At 36.5% G+C, this 15,866-nt stretch overlaps 1 protein-coding gene across 1 annotated transcript in view; it reads left to right on the top strand.

The window, feature by feature from the left end:
* Positions 1 to 14,652, top strand: part of LOC149562411 (Acyl-CoA N-acyltransferases (NAT) superfamily protein) — a 72,194-nt gene extending 57,542 nt beyond the window's left edge. The window contains exons 3-6 of the mRNA XM_089825917.1: positions 3,517 to 3,649; positions 13,125 to 13,194; positions 13,785 to 13,845; positions 14,077 to 14,652. Coding sequence (XP_089682043.1) covers positions 3,517 to 3,649; positions 13,125 to 13,194; positions 13,785 to 13,845; positions 14,077 to 14,168 — 356 coding nt within the window. The 3' untranslated portion in view covers positions 14,169 to 14,652. The remainder of the gene's footprint in view (positions 1 to 3,516; positions 3,650 to 13,124; positions 13,195 to 13,784; positions 13,846 to 14,076) is intronic.
* The last annotated feature ends 1,214 nt before the right edge of the window (positions 14,653 to 15,866 follow it).

Below are 15,866 nucleotides of genomic sequence, written 5' to 3'. Positions count from 1 at the left end.
AAGGATTTTGAGGCCCTTATGCATAAAATATGCCTTTATATGGAATTTTGGACTAATTGACTTAGCCAAAATTTTAATACACGTAGTATTTTATGTTCAACCCACTATAATTTGACTCCAAAGGACTTCAACTTTAACATTCCCACTCAAGATCCCAATGCGACCACTTTATTTCTTTACCACCACTAGTCTTTTAAAGCAGTGAACTGCCAAATTTACCACAAAAGACCTAACCAACCTAACAACTAGGGGGAAAAGAAAACGGGTTCTCCATTTGAAATGGGGTGATGGTGTGAAAACGTCACAACAGTTACCAATATCGACTTGTTCTTATTTTTCAGAAAAGATAGGATAACTTGGTATCGTGTGTGGAACTGGATATCGACATCATGGACGCTGTATAGTTGTCAATAATTCATGGTATTGATTATCTGAAATGCTTTGAATGGTATCCATTATGATTGTAATGACTCTTTCTTTGTGTTCTGCAGTGGAAACCTTCACTTCTGATGAAGTCTACTTGTCATGTGCCTGTGACAAGTAAAAGGGCCTTTAGATGGCATTTCTGGGTGCTGCATATTGACATATATGTCTATATGATTCTCTGGTTTTTTGAACGTTGGAGAGATAAGTGAACAGACTGTGTATGGTTGTCGACAGTTCATGGTATTGATTACTGTAAATGCTTTGAATGGTATCCGTTATGATTGGAATGACTCCCTCTTTGTCTTCTGTGTTTGAAACCTTTCACTTCTGAGGAAGTCTACTTGTCATGTGCCTGCGGAAAGTAAAAGGACCTTTAGACAGCATTCCTGGGTGCTGCATATTGACATATACTTCTATATGTATCATTCTCAGATTTTTTGTATGTTGTAGAGATAAGTTACAGAAGGTTGCATTACAGGATAACAGATATTTTGTTTATGTATTCTCAATCTGTGTGTGTGCGTGTGCGTGTGTCTATATATATATAGTAAGTCTTTCAAATAGTTTGTTTAATCTGTGAGATACTCATGCTTCTTTTGTTTATTCTGAAGTGATCAATTTGGGTACAAGGTGATTAAGGCTTATTGATTGACCGGTCAAAGTATTCAATCACAAGCAAGAGATTATTGTATTGATATGAGAACTCAATAAAGGAGCATCTTTTGGTGTCACTGGGTTTTTCCCTTGAGTAGGAGGGTTTTCCCAGGGTATCTTTGGTGTTTTGTGTTTAATGATTATCTGTTCTTTGTTATTTGCTAGTGTGGTTCAGAACTTAACAGGCATGTGATTCATGTACTCCCTTATTTACTTCCGAGTCCCTTTCTTCAAATCTATCTACTTCACACGTTTTCTTCTCTAGGGTTTCTTAGGTAACTTTTTCCAAGAGATGGAAGGGCTACCCCCCTATTGATATTTTTCTTTCGAAGCTTTCAAATGTTGATTTGCTTCTAGCTGTAATTTCTTCTTTGAATATCTTTATGACTTAACCGTTGATGACTTCTACCCACTGTCCACAATTTTGTGGTCTTTATTAACTTGCTTGGTTTGTGCACCTTTTTAGCTTTTATAGCTAGCTGAATCTTACTGTTTGGTCCATTTCTCGCTAAACTGTTTTCATAGCCATAGGCACATTACAGAGTCCTTGAGTAATCTGAATCTAGGGCTGCTTGAGTTGGAAATTCTGTTGCCTGCTCTGCTATTTTATTCTCGTATACTACGTGTTTTCCTTTTGTTTGTGCATTTGGAGATCCACCTTTACAGCTGTGCCATAGTCTACTCACAGAAAAGTTCTATTCCAGAGTTCAAGTGACAATAATGGAAGCCTTACCTTGACAAAGGGCAGTTGGAGTGACTTCTGGGGATCTATGATCAAGAGTCTGATTTCCAATAGAGTTCCATCCCCATGAAACAAGAATTGTTTAAAAAACATTACCTTAGTCTTGTGTTCTCTGAAAAATCTAACCCTTCATGTTTCCATCTTATTCTTGGTATCAGGATCAGGAGAACTGGCCCTTGATGTTCTTAGCAATGTGCAACTTACTTTTGATGATTTTTTGGCAAGGCCTCAAACATAAATTTACAAATCAATGCCTGGTCTCAAAGGCAGTGTTTCGTTTATGGAACATTTTAGTGAGTGAGTTTTTGATTGGATGGAGTGACGACTTCTTTTTCTTCTTGAAAAAGGATTGCAAGTGTTTGAAATCTTTCAGAAAGGAGGAAATCTATGCTCCACGGAGTTTCTGGGATGGGGACGTTTTAGGGGACGGGGACGTGTTTCCGGTACGGGTATGGGTCGAAGCCAAAATGTAGGGGACGGGACATCAGGGGACGGCGATTAAAAACATAGGGGATTTTTTTATATATAGAGACAAAATTCAAATATGCATATCATAACATTGATAAACCATTCACCATAAACATTTTAGAAAATAAATACATGGAATATTATCAAATGGCAAATACTAAGTATTTCCATTATAGCAATATCACATACATATATAGCAATAATCAAAACGCCTAAAGGCTCTAAGTATCATGCTGAAATCAGAATGAAATAAAGAGAAGTCCATCTAAAATAGTTAGTAAATAGTAAATACTAAACGTAATCTTTCCTCACTAAACACAATCTTTGCTCACTGCTGCTACTGCTCTTATGTTTTTTTTCTTCCTCTTAGCAAGTATGTTAAATCTAGAAATGAGTAGAAGAGTTAGTGTTTTAATGGACCAAATATGGGTTGCATATTGTTATTATGTCTTTAAGACGAGTAGGGGCCACACGGACAACAAAAATTAGAATTTTTTTTTTTTTTGGGGTGTTTTGCCTTTACCAGATTGACTGGAAAAAAGGGGACGGCCAGCAGTTTCGGGGACAGATAGGGGACGGCAAAACCGTCCCCGGTACACTGCTGGCTGTCCCCAAGTTTCCTGCCAAAAAAAATTGGCCATTTTGGGGACATTTCTGAATTTTTCAAAAAGGGGACAACTCAGGGGACGGCCAAAATCCGTACCCGCGTCCCCGTTTCGTCCCCGGTACGGGTACGAGGGTAAAACCCTAGGAAATGCATCCCCGTGGAGCACAGGAGGAAATAGATTCCCAAATAGGCAGAAAACAGCCTCTGACAAAATGAAAAAGAATGTGAAATAATGAAAGTATTTGGCAAGGGCAGTTGCTTCAAATGCCAGAAAAGTAGGACTGAAGAAGCATTACATATACAAATCAGACATTTCTATAATAATATTGTGCTTAAAGGAAATCTTGTTATGATCTGAAAAACAAATGATAAGTTATCAGAGTGACTAAGGCTGTTCTCAATAGACACAGAATTTGTGTAGCTTGGACTATATTCTTTAGACTACTGAAACAAACAGCTATCAACATCATCTCCTTGCATAACATATTGTAATGCTTTCATTCAATAATATACGTAGTTGACAGCATGTTGCAGTCTAGTTTTGCTGCCTTTTTGTATGTTGTTAAAACGTATACATTCTCATTTGTGTTGCCATCTAATTCTTTTCTTTTGTTTGCAGTCATGGGTAAAGTTGAAGGACAAGGAGAGTCTTGGCATGGGCATGTGACAGCAGTGACTGTTGCTCCTGAGTTTCGGCGGCAGCAGCTAGCAAAAAAACTCATGCACTTGTTGGAGGAAATCAGTGATAAAACGTAAGAATGATGGAAAAAAACATTCAAGATTTGTTCTTCAAATTCTGATTGAAAATTAAAAAAATCCAAAAGACGTAACTGTGGTGTGGATAACAAGAGAAATGGAAGAAGCTGGAAGCAACAAGCACAAAAATAACCATGAGCAAAGATAATTAATGCTGTCCACCTCAACAGATAAAGGGGACCCAAAACCTATAACATGTTGTCCATAAATGAATTCATCAAAGTGCAAGCATCACAAGCCCAAAAACATTCTCTAATGTGTGTGACAGTATGCTGCCGAGTGAACCCACTACAGGGTCTGACAGACTTGGAGTGACAGGTGATAGGAGTGCGAAGAAAACTCTTAAAAACTGTTTTCTATCCTCATTTGGTTCTTTTGCCTTGAATCTTGCTGTCCAATTCAGCTGTGACTATTCATCTACCTTTATAATTGATCAAGCCCGCCTTTCTAGGCTACTTGGTTGGCCCTGTACATCGGAAGAGCAAACTATATTTGAAATTAATTTTCACCTAAAACTACTTGCAGTTTCATATACTGTAAATCTTTTACTTGATAAAGTTCTGTTGACATTTTCTCGGTTACTTGTATCTGGTGTTTCAAGGGCTTTATAATACTTGGTTTCCTACTGCACCTTTGATTTTTCATGTTATAACATGTACCTTTCCAATTGTTGCTTCCATCATAGGTTGCTTCGCAACTTATTGAATCTTCTTCAACATTGTTTTAGTTCTATTCTGTATCAGGTCTGTCTTCTAAAGATGAGTTCAACTGCTTAGTAAGATAATACAACTGGAGTTGTAAATTTAATATCCATTTCATTGCTCCCATAGTTATATTTTTTTCAATTCCATATGCGCTGATTCCCTTATGAAACTGAACTATATGTTATCTGCAATTACATTCTTTCCTCCCTACTATCCTCTTCTTGTGGTGTTATGGCTTTATGCCATGTATCTCACATCTCTGTACATTAGTCAGTCTTGTGGCCTGCTGTCATTATGATCTCTTTGTTAGAATATAGTCCACCAATATAACTGGGGGGGTGTGTGTGTGGGTGAATCAGTTATCCAACTAATATAACAATTATCAACCTTATTAAACTTTAACCATATGAGCAATATCATCAGAATCCACAACAAGATACTCATACACAATAACACTAGACATGTTAACTAGGGAAACCCTTGATTAGAGGGAAAACCCCGGTGGGGATGATACCCACAAGATGATGCACTAATATAAGTATTCCTTGTTAGAGGATAGACCTTGTTAGGAGTCTATGAATACATTCAGTACATATGAGTCCCTGTTAGAAGACTTTGAATCCCTATTAGGAGATTCCACTTGTTAGGAGCTATGCCAACCTTGTTAGGAGTTGTGGAAGATAGCTGAATCCACTGCCCAAACAACTTCAAGCGCAAGACCAATGAACCCACTGTCCAAATGATCTTTGTACTATTCCTGCAGAATAATAGAATTGTACTGTACTGCTCCTTCCTCTCTCTATCCTATCAGCCAGACTTCTGCTTCGTCTGATCTTGTGACTAGATCACAAAACTCTCATCCAATAATCCCTTGAATTGCTAATACGCATTCCTCAAACACTCTGCTCCTTTTCGCACTTCTCACTACTTGGATACCTTACAAACAAGGAATGCATCTTTCCTTTATATCGTATCTTCAAAATAATTCCTTCAGTCGGCCTTGAGGCTTCCCTAGTTAATTATAATAAGCTTTCCCAGTTAATTATAATAAGATAATTAATTAATTACAATTACAATAGCATTGTTGGCTACAGTCTATACCAAACTTCACAAGTGCGATACTAGGGCTTGTGCACTCACTGACGTCACCAGTTGACTGTCCTTTGTCACTACTTGAATGCACATCTTCTTACCGCATCTTAGATGTAAGATAGTAAACAATCATTAGGAATTGCTTTCCCAATACGTCGTCTCTGAACTGCTCTCTGTAAATTAGGTACAACTTTCGTACGTCTTCGACTTAGACTCTATGCACTTGACCACGTCATTAGGACATAGTGTAGAACATGTCCATGACTACACATCACTAGACAATCAAACCATTGTCCGTACCATTAAGATCTTTGTCTGCTACTCAACTAGTCTTTAGTATTTACAGAAACCATGCTATGTTGACATCAATGACAAACACAGTCATAAATGCAACATGTCAATACTCTCAAATGCTCAGGATACTCCCCCAAAGTAGTATCATCAGCATTCATGCTAACAATCTAGAGGAAAAACCATCTAAGTTCCAAGAATATCAAATAGTGTTCTGCTGTTGTTGCTGATCAACATTAGTTGTCCACACGCTAAAAAGTCTCAACACAACAGGTGCATACTTCTGCTTCTTCAACAACAATTGTTTACTTCACACTAAACAATTCACAATAAATTAGGTACATCTTCCCGCTTCCTTTCATGAATCTTTCTAAATCTCCCTAAAGAGATATCTTTTCCTCATTCATACAGTTCTTCTCCCCCATTGCGTAAGATATGTTTTTTCATGCATATTCTCTCCCCCATTGATATCAATGTCAAAGGCCTCAATGTTACAACATACCATTTGTTACATACCAATTGCTAATATGCTGCTCCAAGTCTTCAACCAGCTCGAGTGTCCAAAGACATTATTCAAAACCAAATACCAAGAGTCCTTAATAACTCAGCTCATCACAGATACTCCCCCATATAGGAAGCATCAGCATTTAGTCCAGGCTACCAGTAGTGCTCTGTACCACTGGACTGATGCACTCTCTGCATCGTCTACTTAGAAGTAGGCAAGGGCATAACCCCAAGCATACCTCTCAAGTACTCAAATGTATCCTTAGGCAAAGGCTTTGTAAAGATATTTGCAATCTGATCTTTAGTACTCACATACTCCAATTTGATCTCCTTTTCTGCCGCTTTCTCTCACAGCACATGATACTTAATAGATATATGCTTTTAGTCTTATAATGCAAAACAAGTTTCCAAGACATACTCACTGAACTTGTGTTATCACAGTAAATGATAACAGGTTCTTCAAAATCAATTCTAATATCCTTTAGCATTTGCTTCATCCACATAACTTGATTACAGTTATTTGCTGCTGCAACATACTCTGCCTCAGCTGTACTCTGAGAAATGCAATCTTGCTTCTTGCTTAGCCAAGAAACAGATCTTCCTCCAAGAAAGATTGCTCCACCACAGGTGCTCTTTCTGTCATCCATACTACCTGCCCAATCTGCATTAGTATATGCACATAGAGTGGAATCACTTGATCTTTCATACCAAATTCCATAGGCAGATGTTCCTTTCAAATATTTGAATATTCTCTTTACTGCTGCAAAATGATATTCCTTAGGATCAACTTGAAATCTAGCTACAATCCCAACTGCATTTGCTATATCTGGTCTGGTGTGAGTCAGATATTGCTAACGTCCAATTATGGATCTGTACTTTTTCTATTCTACTACAGGTGTCTCATCTTTGCTAGATAACTTGTGACTAGTTATCATAGGTGTACCAATAGGTTTACAACTTTCTAAACCAAACCTTTTCAATAAGTCTTTTAGGTACTTAGCTTGTAAAATGAAAATACCATCACTGTTTTGCACAATCTGCAATCTTAGGAAAAACTTCATTTCTGCTATCATGCTCATCTCAAACTCATTCTTCATTTCTTTAGCAAACTTACCACTTGCTTCATTATTACCTCCAAAAATGATGTCATAAACAAATATTACTATTACCAACAAACCATTCTCAACTTCTTTCAAATACAAGTTACTATCTGCCGTACCATTAGCAAATCCAAGCTTTGCCAAATAGCTGTCCAACCTTGCATACCAGGTTTTAGGTGCTTGCTTCAGAGCATATAAAACTTTCTTTAATTTGCATACCCTGTCTTTGTTTTCTGATAAAGGAAAACCTTTAGGCCACTTAATATATACCTCTTCTTCAAGTTCTCCATTCAGGAAGGCTGATTTGACATCCATCTGATAAACCTTGAACTTTTTATTTGTTGCATAAGCCAAAAAACATCATTATTGCTTCCATTTTGGCTACAGGTGCATATGTCTCCTCATAGTCTATGCCTTCTTGCTGTGAATATCCCTTGCATACAAGTCTAGCCTTATTTCTTACAATTTTGCCTTGCTCATTCATCTTGTTTTTGAATACCCATTTGGTTCCTATCACATTCTTGTCTTTCGGTCTAGGAACTAATTCCCATGTATCATTCTTCACAATCTGATCTAATTCTTCCTATATTGCTTGAATCCAATGGTCATCTTTACATGTTTCATTTGCGCTCTTAGGCTCAACTTGAGATATCAAACATATCTCCTCATTTACTCTGTTTCTTGTTAGCATACTTTTGCCTTCGCTCCAATTATCTACTCAAGAGGGTGATTCTTTGTTAGATTTCTATTAGGGGTAGGAGTTGATGTCTCAACTCTTATCTCATCTCTAGGTTCAGATTTCTACTCTCCTCTTTGCTTAACAGTTAACACATCATTCTACAAATCATTGTTAAAAAAAACTTTTGCTTTTTCATGGTTAGCCTTTGGATCAACAATAGTTATCAAAGCTATCTCTTCTACTACTTCCTTTTCTTTAACCAATTCAGGTTCATTATCTTTATTATCACAATCATTCAAGAATCTTTCCATGCTTGCTTTAAATTCTTCTTCATCATCAGAGAGTGAATTCTTCTTAGTTTTTCTTACTCTCTTAGGACAATTGGACGAAAAATGACCAAACTCTTTGCATGTCCAAAAGATGAAAATTCTCATCCCTTCCATCTTTTATTCATAAGCAGATCAATACCTTCTTTGATCTTTTTGTCATCTTTGGATTTGGATCTGTCTTTACTTGTGCTTTTATTCTTTTGTATGCAACAAAAGGTTTCTGGATCTGGGAGCTCAATACTCAGATCTTTACACATACATGACAACTCACCAAGAAGTTCTATCTTTTGTGGGACGAAATTTCCTCTATTTGACTTTGGACTATCTCTTCTCGCCATGTTCTCCCAAAGATGTTAAGCTTATCCTTCAAGGACCTAATGCTCTGATACCAATTGTTAGATTATATAGTCCACCAATATAAATGGGGGCGGGGGGGTGGGGGCGAGGGGTTGTGAATCAGTTATCCAACTAATATCACAATTACCAACCTTATTAAACTTTAACCATATGAGCAATATAATCAGAATCCAGAACAAGATACTCATACACAATAATACCAGATATGTTAACTAGGGAAACCCTGGGAAAACCCTGATAGGGATGATACCCACAAGATGATGTATTAATATAAATATTCCTTGTTAGAGGATGGACCCTATTAGGAGTCTATGAATACATTCAGTATATATGAGTCCTTGTTAGGAGATTCCAACCCTGTTAGGAGTTAGTTGTGGAAGACAGTTGGACCCATTGCCCAAACAACTTCAAGGGCAAGACCAATGAACCCACTGTCCAAATGATCTCTGTATTATTCCTTTTAGAATAATAGAATTGTACTATACTGCTCCTTCCTCTTTTTTTGTCTTGTCAACCAGACTTCTTTTGCTTCTTCTGATCTTGTAATCAGATCACAAAACTTGCATCCAATAATCCATTGGATCACTTACACGCATTCCTCAAACACTCTGCTCCTTTTCGCACTTCACACTACTTGGATACCTTACAAACAAGGAAAACATCTTTCCTTTATACCATATCTTCAGAATAATTCTTTGTGTGATGTGAATATCAGGATTTAACTGTGTGATTTTTGAGTCAAACTCGATGACCCATGTTTCATGAGTAGTGATTCAACATGAATCCATCTCTCATGATAATAAATGGAACACTTAGCACTCATTGGATCTAGGTGATGCTCACAGGGGTGAAGCACCGGGACTTCCCGGGAGGTCACCCATCCCAGTACTACTCCAGCCTGAGCGCGCTTAACTACGGAGTGGAAATCATCTCCTACTTATAATTCTTTGTGTCGGCCTTGAGGCTTTCCCAGTTAAGTATGATAAGATAATTAATTACAATTACAATAGCATTGTCAGCTCACAATCTATACCAAACTTCACACGTGCCATACTAAGGCTTGCGCACTCACTGACGTCACCAGTTGATTGTCCTCTGTCACTGCCTAACTGTGCATCTTAGATGTAAGATAGTGAACAAACATCAGTAATTGCTTTCCCAATACTCTTTCTCTGAACTGCTCTCTGTGAATCAAGTACAACTTCCATACGTCTTCGACTTAGACTTTGCACACTTGACCATGTCATCAGGACACAATGTAGAACATGTCCATGATTGCGCATCACCAAACAATCAAACCATTGTTCATACTATTAAGATCTCTGTCTGCTACTCATCCAATCTTTATAGAAACCATGCTATGTTGACAGCAATGACAAACACAGTCATGAATGCAACATGTCAATACTCTCAATTGCTCAGGGTACTCCCCCAAAGTAGTATCATCAGCATTCATGCCAACACTCTCTGTGTTGTATTTTCAGCAAAAATCTTTCCACATTTCATGTCTACACATATTATGTGGCATATTTGTTTGGCTAGTTGTGTTGTGGCTTTGTAAACAGCTTGCAGTATGCATCTGAAGTTGTGATCAGGTAAGTTTCTATATCTGCTGGACCCTTAATTGCATATCTAAGAATAGTATTGATATCAGTCAACTAGGTTCCCGATACCATTGGTTGGCCATTGAGAGAGTATTCCTGACATTCTTAGGGGGTCTGAAATTCGCAACAATCTGAAATTGAAATCCTTTGTTCAAATAGGATCCTTCTCATACCCTATTTTGCTTATACATTCGCCCCACACACTATGCATGTGCCAGAAACAAAAAAACTGATGAGTTTGGGCACTGCATATATGGCATACAAAACACAAGATTTGGTAGTCAGCATTAAGCATGATGATGTATATTGTATGTTCTAAAATTAGAAGCCTATTCTTCAACGTATCAAAAGCAAGTTGAACTTTCTGATGAGATGTTGTCATTGATGTCATAGTTAAAGATGAGTAAGGAGATGTATACACAATATACAGTGAATACAATAAACAACATGATATGAACCATTGAGTTAAATATTGTGAAGTCTATATGGAGCAAACATTGATGAAGTACTCTGATAACTTCTACAGAACTGAAGCAAATAAAATCACATATGCAGAAGTGTTTATATCCAGGTATCGATACGATTAGATATCATATGACAACATGCATGAATATTATATTGAAGCCAAAGGCTGCAGCACTGTGTATTTGAAGACTTTCTTGAATACACAAGTAGACCCACAAAAATAATATCAAGAATTCACAGGCACAAAACAGAATCGACAGTAGAGAATGAACGTAGCAGATATGCATTATAAAACAAGTGAGTGCAGACATTTATTAGAAGGCAGCAGCAGCAAATCATATCGATGGTGGAATTAAAGACCAAAATGTTTACATCCAAACAGCTGCAGTATTGGCACGGCACATGTGAGATATGTCGAATAAGGAAGAAGTGTATCCTGAAGAGAAGTAATTACTATGGTGATCAAGTTTTTAGAAACAATATAGGCAGCGTTGAATAAGGATATGCCGTATGATTAGAGATATCAAGCATAAAGCCAATTCATATAATATAAACAACTTACAAAAAGTGTGATGGAAATTACAGGGCAACATGAAGATGCAAAACAACTACTATTACAGCAACTAATGTAATAGCAATCATAATCCAAGAAATTTGAGGTAACGGTGACTCATGAATATGACTATTCCGAGAGATGTGGTCAAAAAAATATGTGAAGGAGTTGGGTTGAGCAGTGATGTTCAGAGATCAAAAGTCATATACATACAAAGCAATTGTGCGGAAGTTTATCCAAAAGCATGAATTAAGAAATAAAATGGTAGTCTAATAACACCATTAAGATGTTCAAGGGCCGGCAAGAAGAGTTTGCTGGTCCTTATGTTAGAATGATTTGGAATATGCCCTGTTTTGGATGTTTGTGTGCATCAAACTGGAAGTCAGATTTGTTGGGTCAATACAAATTTTCAAGTATCCTACATAATGTTTTTCATTTGCGTTGAAATCAACCTTATGTGTTTGAGAGTCTACAATCTTCGAATGGCATGGATGATGTGAATCACATTGGAGATTAAAGGGATTAATAATCTTTGTATATGGCGCTATTTAAAAAATTAAGAGTAAAACGTTATAATAATAAAAAGATGCAACCTTTGAAAATTCTCTTTGTACCGAGAGACATACCGTTTCTTTAAATGAGAAAATATATTTAGTCTACTATTTTGAGCAAAAAGTAAGTCAGGAGATTGAGAAGTAAGAGTGCAAGAAAAGGAATATATATATATATAAAATCAAAATTTCAATCTTGTATATATATTAATCAGAATATAAAAGTAGTGATGTGAAGAAAGCAGATCAAACATATCAGAGAAGAGTGTGGAAGAAAAGAGTGTGAATGGAACAAGAAAATGACTATTTGAATCAAGGAGGGAAAGTTACAGTTTTATTGAAAATATAAAAGAAGAATTTGAGTAGCGACTAGTGAGAAGATATACAGATATAAATATCAGATCGAAGAAGATGAATTAATTGTCCATCATCAGTTGAGTTAGCAACATTATGAAGGTGGAAAAGAAGTTTGTGTGCAGTGGGTTGGTGCTCACAAAGACAACAGTGGGTGTTGTTGCTTCGAGTAGGTCGAAGCCTGCGAAGTGTGGGAGTTAGAGCTTCCAATGATTCGATGCTCACAAACATAGGGGTTGGAGCCTATAAAACAGTTTAAAAGAACCAGTTTATATATAAAGCAATTATTTGCCTTGGTTTTCTTCTGCATTGGGTTTCCGTGTAAAATCTTTGTGGCCTGGTGTTCATGTGCATAATTGTTGATTTCAGCATTTAAAGTTATTAAATCCATTATTTGGATAAAAGGTTTTAAATTAGCAAAGTTATTATTATACTGATTCACCCCCCCTTTCAGTATAATCGTGTGTCTTCACTTCCAACTAAGACGTTCATTTTGAATTCACCCAATACAGAATGACATCACCTGCTAGCCATTTCAATCTGGAGGAGCTGATTGCCTGGGGAAGTGAAGCTTGTTTCAATATGGAAGGCAATGGAGAAACTGCATTTTAGGAGACAAGTTTATTCGAAACTAAGAAAGTGAATATTGAAAGCTTTTTATGTTTATCTTAAATTTTAGTAAGCTTTCTGGAATTCCATTAAAGAGCAAGTTCGCACATCAGAATTTCCTTAGCTTGTTTAAAGTATCTATTAAATTTATAATAATTTAAAGTCTTATTCAAACTATCCTGACACTTTTAGGCAAAATATGTTGTTGGTTATATTGTTTGTGTGTTGGTGTTCCTTAAATGATTTCGTGACTCTAATACCATGTTCGATAATTTACAGGTATAATGCATATTTCGTTGATCTGTTTGTAAGGGCTTCTAATTCACCAGCAATAAAGATGTATGAAAAGGTATGTTGAAATAACATGGTTTAGATTCAGCCATTTTTACCATGACAAAAGCAGATGCCTGTAGCTTGATCAACTAAAGATCTTTGGACGTTCTATTAGAGAGCTAAATGTATTTTGATAAACTGGATAAGTCATAATCATGATAAAGGCAACCGAATTTTAATATTCATAGATTATTTTCAGCTGTACTGTTTTGGTAGGGGACTTCCAACGTTCAGAGCTGATAATTTAAAAATTGAAAAAGAAAACAAATGAAAACAAAACTAAAATAAAAGCCGTTGATAACTTGAAATAGAGCTTTCTGTATGCTATCTTTAACCACAAAGGATTCCTATACTGTCATAGTAGTTGCTTTTGTATTAGCTGTCCCGAAGTAATTAGAAATTAGTTTGATTTTTATATGGATGGTAATTGGTGATGAATTTTTTTTGATAACTTAATATTTTATTTGTGTTATCCTTTCCTTTACTGCCACTCATTCTGACATCTCTAAAAAAATGCTGTTAATAGTACTCCAGAAATTAGTTTGATCTTTAATGATTGACCATTCCTCCCATGCAATGGCTCACATGTTGGAACTCTTGTGATAGTTGGGATATGTGATCTACAGACGTGTATTGCACTATTACTCGGGCGAGGAAGATGGCTTAGGTGAGTCAACAATAATTTTACACTTACATGCATTTAGAACATAAAGAATGTCCTTGCATTGATTATATTACTTAAATAGCTGGTTTGGAGGATATTACCCTCAACAGGAAAAAACTCTAAATGAATAGATTTTGGGAGTACAGAATGAATACTAAACACCCCCCATGTTAGAAGAAAACCAATTTTTTTTTGTTCTAGAGACAGTTTTTTCATATTTTTTTCATCTGGCAGATATGAGAAAGGCATTGCCGAGAGATACTGAAAAGAAGTCCATTATTCCTCTCAAAAGACCAGTGACTCCAGATGAACTTGAGTATGATTAGCTAGAAATCTAAATGCTATTGTTAGGATGAACTTGATTACATTAAGCTCCAAGGAGAAATTAATATGCAGGTTTATGGTGATGTAAAGAAAAATATGGTGGGACAATACAAGTGTGACATCATTTGTATCACCTACGAGGTTATCGTTATGTTAACAATTCACTGGTGTATTTTTAGGGATGCTAGTTAAGGTGATTTTTATAGATTTGGCCATTACAAATTATGACAATGAATTTAAAGTAATTTTTTGTTTGGTGACAAATACGAGATCAATGGGATAGAGACGCACAACAACTTACAAGCTACAATCAATGATAGAGCTCATGAAGTATATCTTTCTCTGTCTACTAAACAACTGTGACTGATAAATAGAAACAGGTTACTGCTTGATCCTGTCAGATACCTCGACTGAATGGTTGAGAGTTTGTTTATAACCTAACATCTTTATGTTGATGGAGCTCAATTAATCTATGTTTTTATCTTAGATGACTTGGCATGTTGATCTCTGGGTCTAATTCGTTTTATTTGGTTGTATTTTTCACATGATCTCTCATTTTTTGAAGGCTTATATCTTGATAGCTGATACAAATAGATAATTGAAGAGACACACTTGAAGCTAACTTTGAAGTTAAAGTGGTCACTTCCGTCTGTCTTGTCTTCATATGTAAGAGTTCATAATGCGAATCTCAGGAGTCAAGTATCTGATAATCATCTCTTCTTATCATTTGCGTAGTAGTTCCGATTTCTTTTTGTTCCAACGAAGATAATGTGAATTGATGATATTTGTTGCTAATGTGTTCGTACAAGATAGTTGATGCAAAATTTTCTCAGCTTGAACACTTTTAAGACCATGTTATACCATGATGAATTTTACATGTTTCACAGCTTTTGCATCTTCAATCTGAATGCCATTGATAAAATTCTTTACATGATCTGAATTATGAAGATGACATGTAAATGAAGAGCTTCATTCTCAAAGCATTTTTCCTACAAAAAGAAGTGAAGTTGGAGAAACACAATGGCACAAGGAAAGGATGGAGTGATTTGAGTTATGATTGTGAGCTCATTTTGTGAACCTCTTGCTTGCCAGCATTGGCTAGTGGAGCTGATGCATTTGACCACCTTTTCATATGAACATAACTATCACGAGAATGTTAAATAAGATATGTAAATTGGCATGGCATTACATGGACTCCAGCTCCATGGGAATGTTTTTAACTTGGAGCTATGAATAAGGGAGGCCACAAATGAGAGACCTCATCCTCTTATTACAAAGCTAAGGCTCAAATCTGCGAGCTTATTGGATTAGTGAAGGAAGAAGCTCGTGATCACAATGGCTCAACATAGGTTTGAACTTGGGTGGGGACAATAACAACTTAACCAACACAGTAGTAAGTGGCAAACCCTAAAAAGGGGACATTTTATGGAATGCCATGTCTTCCTATTTTGTTCCTCAATAACTGTTTGAGATTTCTCCAAGGGCCAAAGATGAGATGAGGGACTAGTTGCAAGGCTTAGCAAGTCCACTCTATGGTATGCAAGCCTATCTACCTTTTAGGTGAAGTGTTCTCTCTCATGGTTAAAAAAACATGGGAATTGCCTTAAACCAGCTAAGCAAATAAGAGTGGGAGTTCTAGCAACTATTAGAACTTCCACCAATCTCGCTCATGATATTATTTATTCAATGACATAATTTCA

The sequence above is a fragment of the Cupressus sempervirens genome, chromosome 4, assembly GCF_028749045.1.
Source record: "Cupressus sempervirens isolate cs-2001-9-10 chromosome 4, ASM2874904v1, whole genome shotgun sequence".
Lineage (NCBI taxonomy): Eukaryota > Viridiplantae > Streptophyta > Pinopsida > Cupressales > Cupressaceae > Cupressus > Cupressus sempervirens.
This window is presented reverse-complemented; position numbering and strand designations above follow the sequence as displayed.